General features: G+C 39.0%; 1 protein-coding gene across 7 annotated transcripts in view; it reads left to right on the top strand.

The window, feature by feature from the left end:
- Positions 1-12,671, top strand: part of LOC140303074 (synaptotagmin-2-like) — a 34,088-nt gene that overhangs the window by 9,190 nt on the left and 12,227 nt on the right. For 6 of the 7 annotated variants that reach the window (XM_072381681.1, XM_072381685.1, XM_072381686.1 and 3 more), the window contains 2 exons: positions 10,335-10,563; positions 10,658-10,818. In XM_072381681.1, the coding sequence (XP_072237782.1) occupies positions 10,359-10,563; positions 10,658-10,818 (366 nt within the window). In that variant the 5' untranslated portion in view covers positions 10,335-10,358. Of the gene's footprint in view, positions 1-5,715; positions 5,849-10,334; positions 10,564-10,657; positions 10,819-12,671 lie in introns of those variants that run through there. The other variant, XM_072381682.1, reaches the window with a different exon arrangement.

Here is a 12,671-nt window from a genome sequence, read left to right as displayed (position 1 = left end):
AGTAGGAATGCGAGGGTGTAAAGAAAAAAGAAGAATGGCTCAGTTAAATGAATCTCTATTAAGTTTGTGTCATGCTTTTGTGCATGCTGGCTTTGCTATGACACTGTCAGACTAATACAGTTTGGATGCTTTAATGGAGAAGCACTGCTGTTCGTCTTATTAACATCCTGTAACAATAACCGGAAATATCTGCTGAGAACTTTTCCTCTGATAACATAAGTATTCATATAATCTCTGACTAATTTGGCCCTTCGGTTGTGTTTTTAGCCATTTAATGTCTCTCTGCATCTACAGGGAAATTGTCTTTCTATGAAACAAATTAGCTGTATTCTTATAGAGGTGGTGAGTAAATTTAAAAAGAGCCTCTTGTGTCTTTTAACTGTTTTGTTGCGTAATGTAGTCAGAAGGTGGCAGATGGCAAAATAAGTTGGCCCAAATATGGCCCATGTTAGCAGTTTTCTTCTGGGCCACATTTGGCATAATGAAAGATGTTTTCTTGTCGTCAAGTCTCCAGGATGCTGAAAATTTGTGGTGAGGAATTTTTTGCCTCTTACAAGTACACAATCTGTGTGCTTGATTAAAGTGATGTAACTAAACCTAAACAAATGGCTGATCCTTCACATTAAAAGTCAAATGTGTTTAATGTTTGCATTATTATTATATTACAGTGAAAAAGTTTTTTCACCTCCCATTTAGCACATGAACAAAGAGAAACTGCTTCATTCAAGCATAGTAACTTATTTCTGGATGTAGGAGTAGTGTAACAACGAGTTACAGGTCTTACACCTAAAAGAATACTCTTACAAAAAAAGAGAAGTTAAGTATGAGATGTGAGTATGAGATGCTAAAATCCTGCAGGCAAAAAGCACAAGGTCAGTTTTCTTAGTTTTTCCTTATGTATACTGTCTTTACACCAAAAAGCAGCATGTTTTCACTGTTTTTTTAATCGTAGATTTATATTCACCTATGAAAGATCATTATAGTCTTTCCCATTGGGTGTGGTAGCAGCTTTATCGTTTCAGTGGTCATTATACCTCTAACTTCCAGAGGACAGGTGTGGATGGCCTTACACTGTAACCTGCAGGCCGTGCTTTTGATAATCACTACAATATGAGATAATCTGACTGGTTGACTATGTTTGACTGAAATATGGATGTCAGCCCCACACAGTGGGAAAAACAACAAGCTTCCAGCTGTTTTGACTTCAGGTTTGAAAAAAAAAAATCAATTCATCACAAAAATCTATCTATCTATTTGCCTGTAAGTTGCTGCAGTCAGTTTCAGAGCCTCCATGTGAGGCGTTACTGTTGATAAACATGTGTTTCTGTAAAGAAATGTGACCTGTGCCCATATTTGTTGCCCAGCAGCATCCTCAGTAAAAATGAGTACACCCGAGTGTTGTGTTCCTATAGATTGATAGATAGATTTTAAAATGTGTTAATAAATGTACATAACAGTTGTACTACAAATCAGCGTCATCTTGGTTTGTTACAAATTAGCTCCAGAAAGAACAAGAAACCTTAAGCCTAAACAGGCGAAAGCACCCACAGTTGACCCACCCAAGTGTTTTCACATGCATTGCCTGTTTAGACGTCCTTTTTGCGGCATTATGGATATTTCCATTACTACACATTCATGTAGAACACTGGTACTCTGTACTTATTTGCAAAGTGTTCCAAATTTGACAGGGTGGTGCTGTCTAGCAATGAACATGAAACAATTGTGTCATACCGGGTAAAATTGTTGCTAAGCAATCAGAAATCCGGAACTGCCCACAACATGATATGATATGATCTTAAGTGTTCTGCTCTGCGTTAACTGTAGCGTTTTATAAATAATTAGAACTTCAAGAGGCTCTGAACACACATCAAATGCAGCAAACACAACAACTGAACATCAAACAACACTGCGAAATGAAATGTCAGTGCCTGATCAAAATCTACTGGTAGTTAGCACAAGCATCTCTGAAAGAAGCACATCTTTGTTTTACTCAAAACCGGTTGATGTTCTCTCTCAAATTTTTGCGTGCAATACCCTGAATTCCCACATAAAAAATAACAAGCACTTTATAGATTATAGCAAATCTTTGACAAAAGAGTGTTCATAAAACCCACTGAATTATCTTTATGAAATTAGCACGCCTCCAAAGTATTTGAGATTAATTTTTTTAGTCTAATAACTGGCCTGAAATCCAATTTTGGCACGATACCGGATCATTAATTGGCAGATCTTGCACCTAACATTCAGTTTCTCCCAGTCTGATCCATTCTCTCTCTCCTTACCCTTTCTCCATCCCTTACCTTATTTACCAAATTTGACTGTTTTTAGGCAGGCATAAGAAAACCTAATCAGGCAGCACACGTAGGGGAAGCAGGAACATTCTCTATGACAAGATGCCGGACATCGAGGGGAAGAAGTTAACAGTGTTCCATGCTTAACTTTTTGACCATTGTTGGATAAATGTTGCCTAGCACTAACCGGTTAGTCAACATTTCAGCTGTTTGTTGTCCTCTAAACTGTCTCTGTCATTTTGGTGATTAGTTCCTGTTAGTGTGGAGCAAAAAAAGATTTTCATAATCATTACTAGAACATTAAATGTTCTGAACTCACACAATGCCAAGTAGCTTCAGCACTGTTAACCTAAGCAGGGGTTTAATCAGTTAGAGTGAATTAAGTCATTATGCTGTTGATTTCCTGCTATGAAATGTCTGATATGAAAAATGTTTTTCTGCAGCTTTTTTGGCAGAGCAACTTTAATAATTAGCTGTGCTTGTTTAATAGAAGTATGTTTTGGGTAACAAACATACAGCTTTAAATGAGTTTTATGAATGTCACACTGTCATGTTGACATTGAATGTGTTGCTGCAGCTCTCCTGTCCTTCGTTTAGATTGACTCAATAACATTATACCGGGAACTCGGAGTGGAAAGCTGCAGTCAAAAGACGAGTTGTTTAAATGCCACCCAGCATGCTACATTAAATAATCCCTCCACTGGATTTAGACACACATGTAAGGGAGCATACACACACCGTCACCTTGTTGACCAAATGCTAAACACTGCAAATGATGTACTGAGCCAACTACAACCATATGGTGCTTTCTGTTTACTGTTGTCTATGCTGCAGTGATGACAAGCCAGAATATGACCACTGACTTAAGAGTGTGTGAGACGAACGGAGAGATGGCTTGGAGAAAAAGGCTAGACTTGACTGAAGCAAAAGCTGAAACAAACCAGGAAAAAAGACACAAGTCATGGCAGTCAAGTGAGTGAGTGACTTGTGGACAAACAGCCTCTTAGCTTTGTATTTCTCTATTACACCCCTGCATTGCAGCACTCCCTGCAGGAGCTGAGAGAGGTGCAGTGTTTCCCACATCCCCTTCTGCTGCCTCAGAGGAGTCAAGTCATCTCAACCAAAATCTCCTGGCACAGTTCAGCACAAGTGCTCGCTGGCTGCACTTGGTCTCTTTCACAGTAGTCGTGATTTGCTCGACCTCCGAACGCACCACAATACTCAGGCTGGACTCATCCTATGTGAAGAGGATAGTACAGAAGGCAGGAAAAGTTTATGAATTCGTAGATGTTCCTGAGAAATGACTGTGTCTCACAATGCACTGGGATTCCAAGTGAACCAGTTGTACTGTACTGTAACTAATTTACTTTTTCTTTCAAGAGGGGTTTTAATTTGGGAGAAGTTCTAATGTGAGAGCTAAGCTAACGGCTACGCTGAAAAGGGTACAGAGAGGAGTGAATTTTCTTCACCTAAAATAAGTCAAATTTCAAAAGTATGATAACAGTTTGAGAGAATGCTGAATACTGAATATAGTGAATTAACAAAAAAACCCTATCCTTTTTGTTAACGTCATTGCATGCTTGCAGCTGGGCAATGTGTCCGGTCTCTAACCACCTCCAAACTGTGTTTCTGCTCTCAATCAGAGCATTTTGCACGCAAGCATGCTTTTTGAGTGAGGACAGAGTTTTGAGGGAGAGCAGTATAATACATGAGCATGAAAACAAGGCAAACCCGCTCAATAATGGAAAATATCTGCTCCTGATTAGAGATCGTAATACACCAACATATCTTTGCTGCTTGATTTTCAACATTGTTTCAATTCCAAAGACATTTCATTCAAACAAAATGTTAAATTCTAGTTGTTTTGATTTAAATAAATGAGTAAAAACGCTATAACACAATCTCATGGCAGGTATATTCATCACAAAATGTAATATACTGATTCTCGTTATTGGGGGTGGAATATAGTTTCAATACATTAAAAGAGATGTCATGTGATGTCTTTGAAAGAAATCCTCTTTTTTCTAGCACGACAGAAAACAAATCCTACACCATCTACAGTGTCACAAATGCAGTTCAGGCACAACTAGAACACATTACATTTTTAAAAAAAGGACATTTGTGCTCATCTACAAGAATACAGTGTTTTTCTTGTGCACGTTTCATATTTTACTGTGTAACATATGTAGCTTACTGAGGCATTTAACCTCAATCTTGTGTGTTTTTGTATGAAACCGCTGCTAAATATTTAAACATTGTAGGCTGTGACACCATTGGTAAATGCATTCAGCAGATGAAAACAGACTGGAGGAAAACATGGAAGATGAATGTCTCTGGGCACAACTTTGCAGTGCCCTGACGAGAAATAAAAAAGAGGGACGTGCTCTGTGATGCAGCAGTTTTATATGAGATTTCTGCCCTCCTCTGGCAGAAGCAGTTAATTGCACTGTAACCTGAAATGAGACAGCCACCTTTAACAAGCGTCTGTCAGCTGTCAGCTAAACCTGAGCACACAGAGTGGTATTTCCCCAAGGACAGTCCTGAAGGAAGGAAGGTTTTTTTTTTGAGAAAGTTAAGGGAAAAGACAGAATGCTGGAATTGAAAAGGGCTCATATATGTTCAAAGGTAACTCGATAAAGAGCGCTGGACATTTGAGTCCAGTTTATTAGGCAGAAATTATACAAGGCCAAATTATGAGGACACACAGCTGTATCTACCTTGTATGGTCAGTTATACATCTCTCTGGCACACATCACATGTTTCATGATGTAAATGTTTTACACTGTGTGCTATGTACTTTGTATTGTAAATGGTGAAGATGTTTTGCAATCTGGTCGCTTCCAGTCATCACTGATGAGTCTCCGGAGAGATCAGCAAATAGCAGACAAGTTGGCATCATCGTTCTTTTTTCCAGTTTATTCTGAATCCTTTAACAATGATTCATCTCCCCTGGGGGGTTATATCACATTTCTGAGATCAATTGTAAAGATCCAATTCATTCTATGACTTCAGTGCAATAACATTTGTGTAGCTGATGTAATACTCTCAGCAGAGCCTAAAGAGTTTGCCAACCATCCTGCTGCGTACCTTGCTTGTTTGCCTCTCTTATATGTGACTATATTCAGATGCCCCTCACCCCCAAGCTTGTGCTTATTGATCTTTTACAACTGCCCTCCAATACTAGATGAAAGTGGTGTGCTGCAATCAGCTGTGTGAGCAGCATCACAAATGAGGTTGGCGGAAAGAAAGATGGATGGAGAGAAAGAGGTTGCGTGCGTGAGTACATTGAGAGAGAGACAGAGTGGAAGTTGGGAGCTGCGGGATGGGAGGGTGGAAAATGGGGGAGATGGTGAGCATTGGAAAGAGGAGGAGGGCGAGGAGGAGGAGGAAGGGGGGAGGGGGGGTGTAGTGCTGCAGTGGAGAGAAGTGAGAGGAGACTGCAGTCTCTGCTTATGGGAGAGATCAGACTATGTTACCACAGCTCTGAGGAACTGTATCCCAAACACTTATTGATGTTGGATGGGCCACCTCACAGGGGGGAATACCACATCTGACTGGTGAGTTCTGTTTTGATTACCTTTTGTATATTTATATACAATTAAGTTGCATGGATTTATTCAAAATGCACAAGAACATTGCTATCTTCGAGGATCGTCTCTGCATTTTCAAACAAGGTGATCCATCACAAACTGTTCTAGTTCGACTATTTTCGCTGTTCTTTGGCAATACTTGTGAATGAGGATATGTCTCAGCCTTTTTTTCTATCTGTGGCTGACTGACGCTGGCCAATGATGGGCTTCAGAAATCAAAGACAGATAAGGACCGTGTGCTAATGGCACAGTGGTTAAAGGTAGTCGAAAAAACAGGAGGGGAAGGCATGTTTCAATGTTGTAGCTGCTCTCTGAATGCAAGCAAAAAGCACAAGGTTTAAGTTATGGAAGTTAGAGTGCTGAGTTGTTCCCACACTAGATCAATAATTCAGCTACTGTATTGTACCTGCCTGCAATCCTTGATCTTTTTCATTTTAGCTGCTGACATGGTTCATGTCAGAGGTTATACTGGAGGAATCCCTGCTATATATATATAAAGTGAATAAAACTTTATTCAGAATCATAATATGTCACAACTCAGTGGTAGCAGTCTACATTCACACTGTTCCAATACCCACTTCTTCGGCAGTGCCATGACGCTGGTGTGGAACCAGGTGGGTATTTGACAGGCTGGTCACCACAGCTATAGACAGGTTGAGGGCAATTCTGGATTGCTGATAAAAACTGTCAGGATTGCTTAGCAACAATGATCTGTGGGCCGACAGCACACAGGCCGTCACTGTACAAAGCATTTTGCATTTGACCTCAGATTCTACCTCACGTTGCAAGAAAGCCTACACAAGATCACAGATTTTGGCAATGTAATACTTATTGATCTGTGACCTGTAAATCAATGAGGATGAGGTCACATCATGATTGTGTTCACCACATGTAGATGGTTCACTTTAATTTCTTTGATAGCCTCTCACGCAATGTGCACGACACACTAAAGCAGACAGATTCACTGTGTTTGTATAATTAGTGCCTTAAACTCTGGTGTTAGCCCCACTCTCAGTTGTTTTTTCTTGCTCATTGTGTGAGAGTAAACAGAACCGGTCTTTAATTCAGGACATATTCTTTCTGTTGGCACATAAATGATGCACAGACCCACATCAACACACCACCACTGGTAAACAACTGGTTTAGTCTTTTATGACTCATTGTTTGGTTCATTATTTGAAATGCTATTTTTTTCATTAGATTACATTTACTTTTACACATATCTTGCGTTACAACAGAAGCTGTGGTAATGAGCCGCCTGATATTTTCAGAATCAAACAGAACAAGTCTGATTATACTGTGTATTCTCTCTGTTCGCTTGACAATTGATTTATTCAACAACTTTTTCTGTCAAAAATATTTCTCTCGTTTGAATTCTTCATCCAAAAAATAAATGAGGAGACATTATGGCTCCAGAATAACTTTAGAATTATTTCTAGGAATGTGTGACACTTATGAGGAGGGATCTAAATCATATTGTTCAGTCAGACCATCAGCAATATGTATCACACTGCAACAAAATTAATGTGTTTTCTGACACCACTAAACTGTGCCCGAATAGCCACGATGCTCTTTGTTTAAAAACATTGAAAAAAGTATCACCAGAGGAGGGAAAATTCCGTTTTCTGTCGGAAATGTTTGTGCTTTAATTCTGGTTTGATTAAAAGTGAAATGATGCTGCCAGATTTATGGAGATATCTGGAGCCCTTGATTTGTTTTGCCACAATACAACAACCTCCATTTAGAGAGAAGAACATCAGCACCTTCGTGCTCAGCTGGAAATTTAAATAGTATGGTGCTGTCACATGCTGACATGCACAGTGAGATTGAATAATATAATGCCCACTGGAGGCTGGAAGGCAAATTGATTTTGTCAGCTGTTGAGATATACTGTAGCAGATAGACCATTGTGAGGAGATGCTTCTTTTTCTTTTGTCTCTGACTGATGCAGACAGCAGCCTCATTTTCTGTCAGACCTCATGACTTAGTTTATTCTTCTTTAGACCTCCATCTACCTTTGGCTGAGTCCATAGAATGTTGAAATATTTTCCCACATGGTTTCTAAACTCTTGAAGGTTGAAATTAACAATTATTTTGTTATTATTATGTTATAGAAATATTTTTTACCATCACAAAAGACAAAAAGTAAAAATGCTTCACATTCTTACTCATATCTGCATGGTGGTGTGGTGGTTTGAATCTCTTTCTGGGTGGAGTTTGCATGTTCTCCCCGTGTATGCCTGGGTTCTCTCCGGGTACTTTGGCTTCCTCCCACTGCCCAAAAACATGCATGGTAGGTTAATTAGTAACTCTAAATTGTCTCTAGGATTGTCATTGTCCAGGACAATGTTTCGTTTGTCTCTGTGTGGCCCTGTGATGGACAGGCGACCCGTTCAGGGTCTACCACACCTTTCCCCCAATGACAGGGAAAGGCTAAAAACTTATTCCATTATAAAAGATAAAAGGTACAATTAAGTAATTTGTTAACAGTAGTAAGATTTTCATCTTAAATATATATATTAATAGGCTTGCCAACCATTTAAGGTGTTTTTTACACTTGATTGTAATAAGATGAATAACTTTCAAACTTAACACATTTATTTGGATAAGATATTTATGTTTATGCAACAGAGACAAGGAGACATCCTAGTCCAATCCTTTTTTCTAAACTAAGCCACTGGGTATCGGTCTTTTTGCTACCATCTATCTGTACAGATTAATATGACTTAACACTTGGTTCACACAGAATGTCTTTATTTTTTTTTGGATAACTGTGAAGAAGCAGGGTTCTCTCTGGCGTATCATTGTGTTCAGAGTAAAAAGAGATAATCACTGCAGCTCCTGCTCTTTCTTATCACACAGTAAATTCTCACATCGACATAAAGGATTCATAATGGTTTCAAACTCTGCAGCTTTAGATTTTTTCAGCTGAGGATTTGTACTCACACACATAATTCATATTCTCACTAACAATGCTCATAGTTGACTGTTATGGCTCCCAGATTATCTGGTTTTACTCCCCTCATGGATCACAGTTTAGAGTAGCTTTTGAGTTCATTGTTTCTCAAGTAAATAATCTTTATATACTAGCAACACACTAAAAGAGCAACAGTATTTCAAGAATTAACATGGAAAACTGAGGCAACCCAGGACAAGATACATTCTCCTGTTTTCCAGCTTAAATGGTCATGTCGGTGGCTTTGCCCTGACTTAACACATATCTGCATTTCTGAAACAACATTTACACATGTCTGTACTTTGAAAAGGATCCACAGTCGGTTTGAGTTGGGAGCGTGGATCAGCTCAGGACGATGTTTGGAGGATGGATAAGATGAGGATTAGATGAGGACTTCTTAGATTGTATTAGCTATAGTACGTGATGAAGATTATCAATCCTAACCAAACGCAGGCTGAAAACAACTATGCCAGAACTTAACCAAACTTTTCCACATATTTCTGTGAGATCATCACCAATCAAAGCAGTTCTTCCCTGTTTTTCACAGTCTCTGAGCCAATCATGTCTACAGACCACTTAAGATTGGTTCCACTGTGTTTCTTTTTTTTTTTCTTGGGTCATTTTCTTTCTTTATAAATAAATCTTAAGGTTAATTCCCCTTAGCGTATGGTAAACTTAGGCACTAAAATACTTTGTTATAGGTAGAAAAAGATTATAGGGATTAGACTTCATAGAGTCCCATTCTCTAAATTGCCCGGCTGTGAGGTTATCATGTGATATTGCAAGCATTTTCTTGATAAACTTGGGGTCAAATTCAAGAAAAATTTTAGTTTTAAACCGAAATTATTTTCAAAATTAGTGTGCCCTTTAAATGATCGAATCAGCTCATTTAAAACCCAGATTTTTATTCATTCATTGATATTCCAAATCCAACACAAGCCCAACACAGAGACGAATGAGACAACTCAAAACCTCAATATTGAGCATGTAAATGCAACAAATCCTTAGATTTTAGTGGTTAGTAGAAAAAAAATTACTTTATCTTTATAAATCAAAGTCAATAACCCCATAATCATTGGCCAGTTCTCTGATCTTAAGAAGTTAACAGTTTCATCACACTGTGATGGACTGGCAACCTATTCAGGTTGTACCCCGCCTCTCAACCAATGGCAGCTGGGATAGACTCCAGCCTCCCCTGTGACCCTGAGTTGGATTATGCAGGTATAGAAAATGAAAGGATGGATGAATGTTTCATCACAGTATGTGTGTTTATCCTCCTGAAATTGTGAGTGAACAATCTCCTTACAATGAGACAACACAGCACAGCACAGACTGATATGTCACACTAATGTGTTTAAGTCATTACGTTTCACCAACTGTAATCCATGAGATTTTTTCTTTAGGTAAGACATTCACCCCACTTACCTTTTGACCATTTAAAAAAAAGATTATTTGTTTATATTTTTTTCCTTTGTGTCTGATCACTTTGTGTCTCAGGGACCCTACACCTAGTCTTTGACAATGAAGTTCAACTTATTCAGAAAGTCGCAGGCCGTGGCGGCTGCTGAGCCCACCGGTGCCACCACTGTGATCATGGCTCCTTCTCCGGCTATGATCTCCACCTCTGCACCGGACATTCCTGGTTCCAACAACACAGAAATCAGCAAGAATGACATGTTTGAGGAGATCAAGAGCAAGTTCTTGAATGAAATCGATAAAATCCCTCGTAAGTAACACTGCCACGAATGAAAGTGTTCTTTATTGCACAATAAGAGGATACTGAATTGTTCATTTCCAACCTCTTGTTCTGAAATTGACAGTTCCTCCATGGGCTTTGATTGCCATTGCTGTGGTCGCTGCATTGCTCGTCCTCACTTGCTGCTTCTGTATAATAAAAAAATGCTGCTGCAAGAAGAAGAAGAACAAGAAAGGAAAGAAGGGGAAGGATGGCTTCAACATGAAGAACATGCAGGGTGGCGAGGTATGACGCCTCCTGCTTCCTACATATCAAATGTCAGGAATGTTTTGGCTGACATCCTGCTCCTTCTTTACCACAACAATTTATTATTGAAGTTTTTTGTCATTTTTGCTCAGATTCTTTGACTTTGGCTAACTACATTTAATCTTTCACCAGCAGCTCTTTTAGCCCAGGCTGTAGAGGACACAAGGAGAGCCCTTTTCCCTCCATTTATTTGATGTTGTTGTGGTCGTTTAAACGTGCAATGTATTCCATTGTGACCCGTGGTGAAAAATGACACACTTTGTTAAGAGGTGGCAAAGAATGATGAGCACCATGAATTGGAGTGTTTTTCTTAATAAGTTATCAGTGTAAAAAGCTTGATGAGGGTGTGAAACTTGCAGGAGAGTTTGGAGGCAAAGTATATTGTAGGTAAAGCATTAGCTGATAATAATCTCCATTGACTTAAATATAGTAATCAGTTTATTGTGTGCACATAGTAGATTCACTGACCTCAACCCAAGAAAAGTGTGTCATTTCATTTCATAACTGTGGTGGTGGTGTTGACTGCCTCTTTTTTTGTAGCGTGTTTGGTGTCTTGTGAGTTGAATCTCTTCCTCTCTCTGCTCTCCTCCTTTTTTCCGCTTTGTGTCTGTCTTGTATGTGCCTTGACTGTGGTGGACTCCTGCTCTACGGTAGGTGGATAGCTCACGTTGATGCTCTCTGGCCCCCGGGGCGGAGGGGGGGTTTCATGGAATGAAAGTCGTAGCTTCCTTTGCTTTTTTTTATTTATTTTTTATATTGTTATTGTTATCTTTAGTCTCCCCCATTTTGTTAATCTTGTCATGATAGCTTGAGAATGTAACAATGGGAAAGCTATGATGTCCTCCATAAACCCAGGAGAGGAGAGTCTAACCATCTAACACATTGTTCTTTGGACAATGTAACTGTAACTCACACCAATATGAAAAGTATTGGATTCAAAGATGATATGCAAGGCACTGTTAACACTATTAATATATGCATGTGATAAAGGGCATGGTTGGTTGGTTGGGAGACATGGAAACTGTGATGATAAAACTGCATGATGAACAGAATACTAAAAAAAAGTTATTTTTGACTGTAATACTCAAGGAGGAGGTAGGATGTGGAGACACTGGATGGCCAGAAAGAAAACATTTCAAAGTCAAGGTCACACAAGGAGACTCTTATTCAATTACAGAAATAACTGCAGCAACAAGACTCTGCATTATTCACATAGCCGGCTGTGCCCTTTAATCCTGAACCATCTACTCCTATGATGGCATTTTTGACCCAAATTTATTATGGGGTTAAATGAGGCATATAGGTTATAATGTTTGGAATTTATACTAAATTGTGAAGGAGTGAGTGTGGAGTTTATCTCTATCTTGTTTAGGGCTTAATTATTTACAGTCTGTAAGTACAACTCAGTTGACAGAATAAAATGTTGCCATTTTGTATTTATAGAAACCACAGATATGTATAAACTTGACATTTTCCTTTTTATTAAGCTTGTCCCTCATAAGCCACTAAAGAAGACCAAATTTGGAGGTTGGATTTATTCTGCGTGTGCCATTGTTTTTTTAGTAATTGAGGAGTATTTCGAGTTTGAAAACCTTAAAAAAAGCTGTTATAGTTTTTTTTGCTTCTGTGCTCCATTTAAACCTTTAACTCTAGAGCCCTGTATGGGACTGTCTTCCCCTCTTAGTTTGTGTGTTAAACATGTTTAATACGGAGAGAAAACTCTGGTTTCTCTCTGAGGAGAGAAAATAGTCCTGACATATGACTCTCTTAGCTTTGCGTTGGTACCGTGAAGTCCTGCATTAATCTCCCTCTCAGCTTTGTTTGTTGCCTTC

This window comes from Leuresthes tenuis, unplaced genomic scaffold, assembly GCF_036924035.1.
Source record: "Leuresthes tenuis unplaced genomic scaffold, fLeuTen1.0.hap1 SCAF_3, whole genome shotgun sequence".
NCBI lineage: Eukaryota > Metazoa > Chordata > Actinopteri > Atheriniformes > Atherinopsidae > Leuresthes > Leuresthes tenuis.
This window is presented reverse-complemented; position numbering and strand designations above follow the sequence as displayed.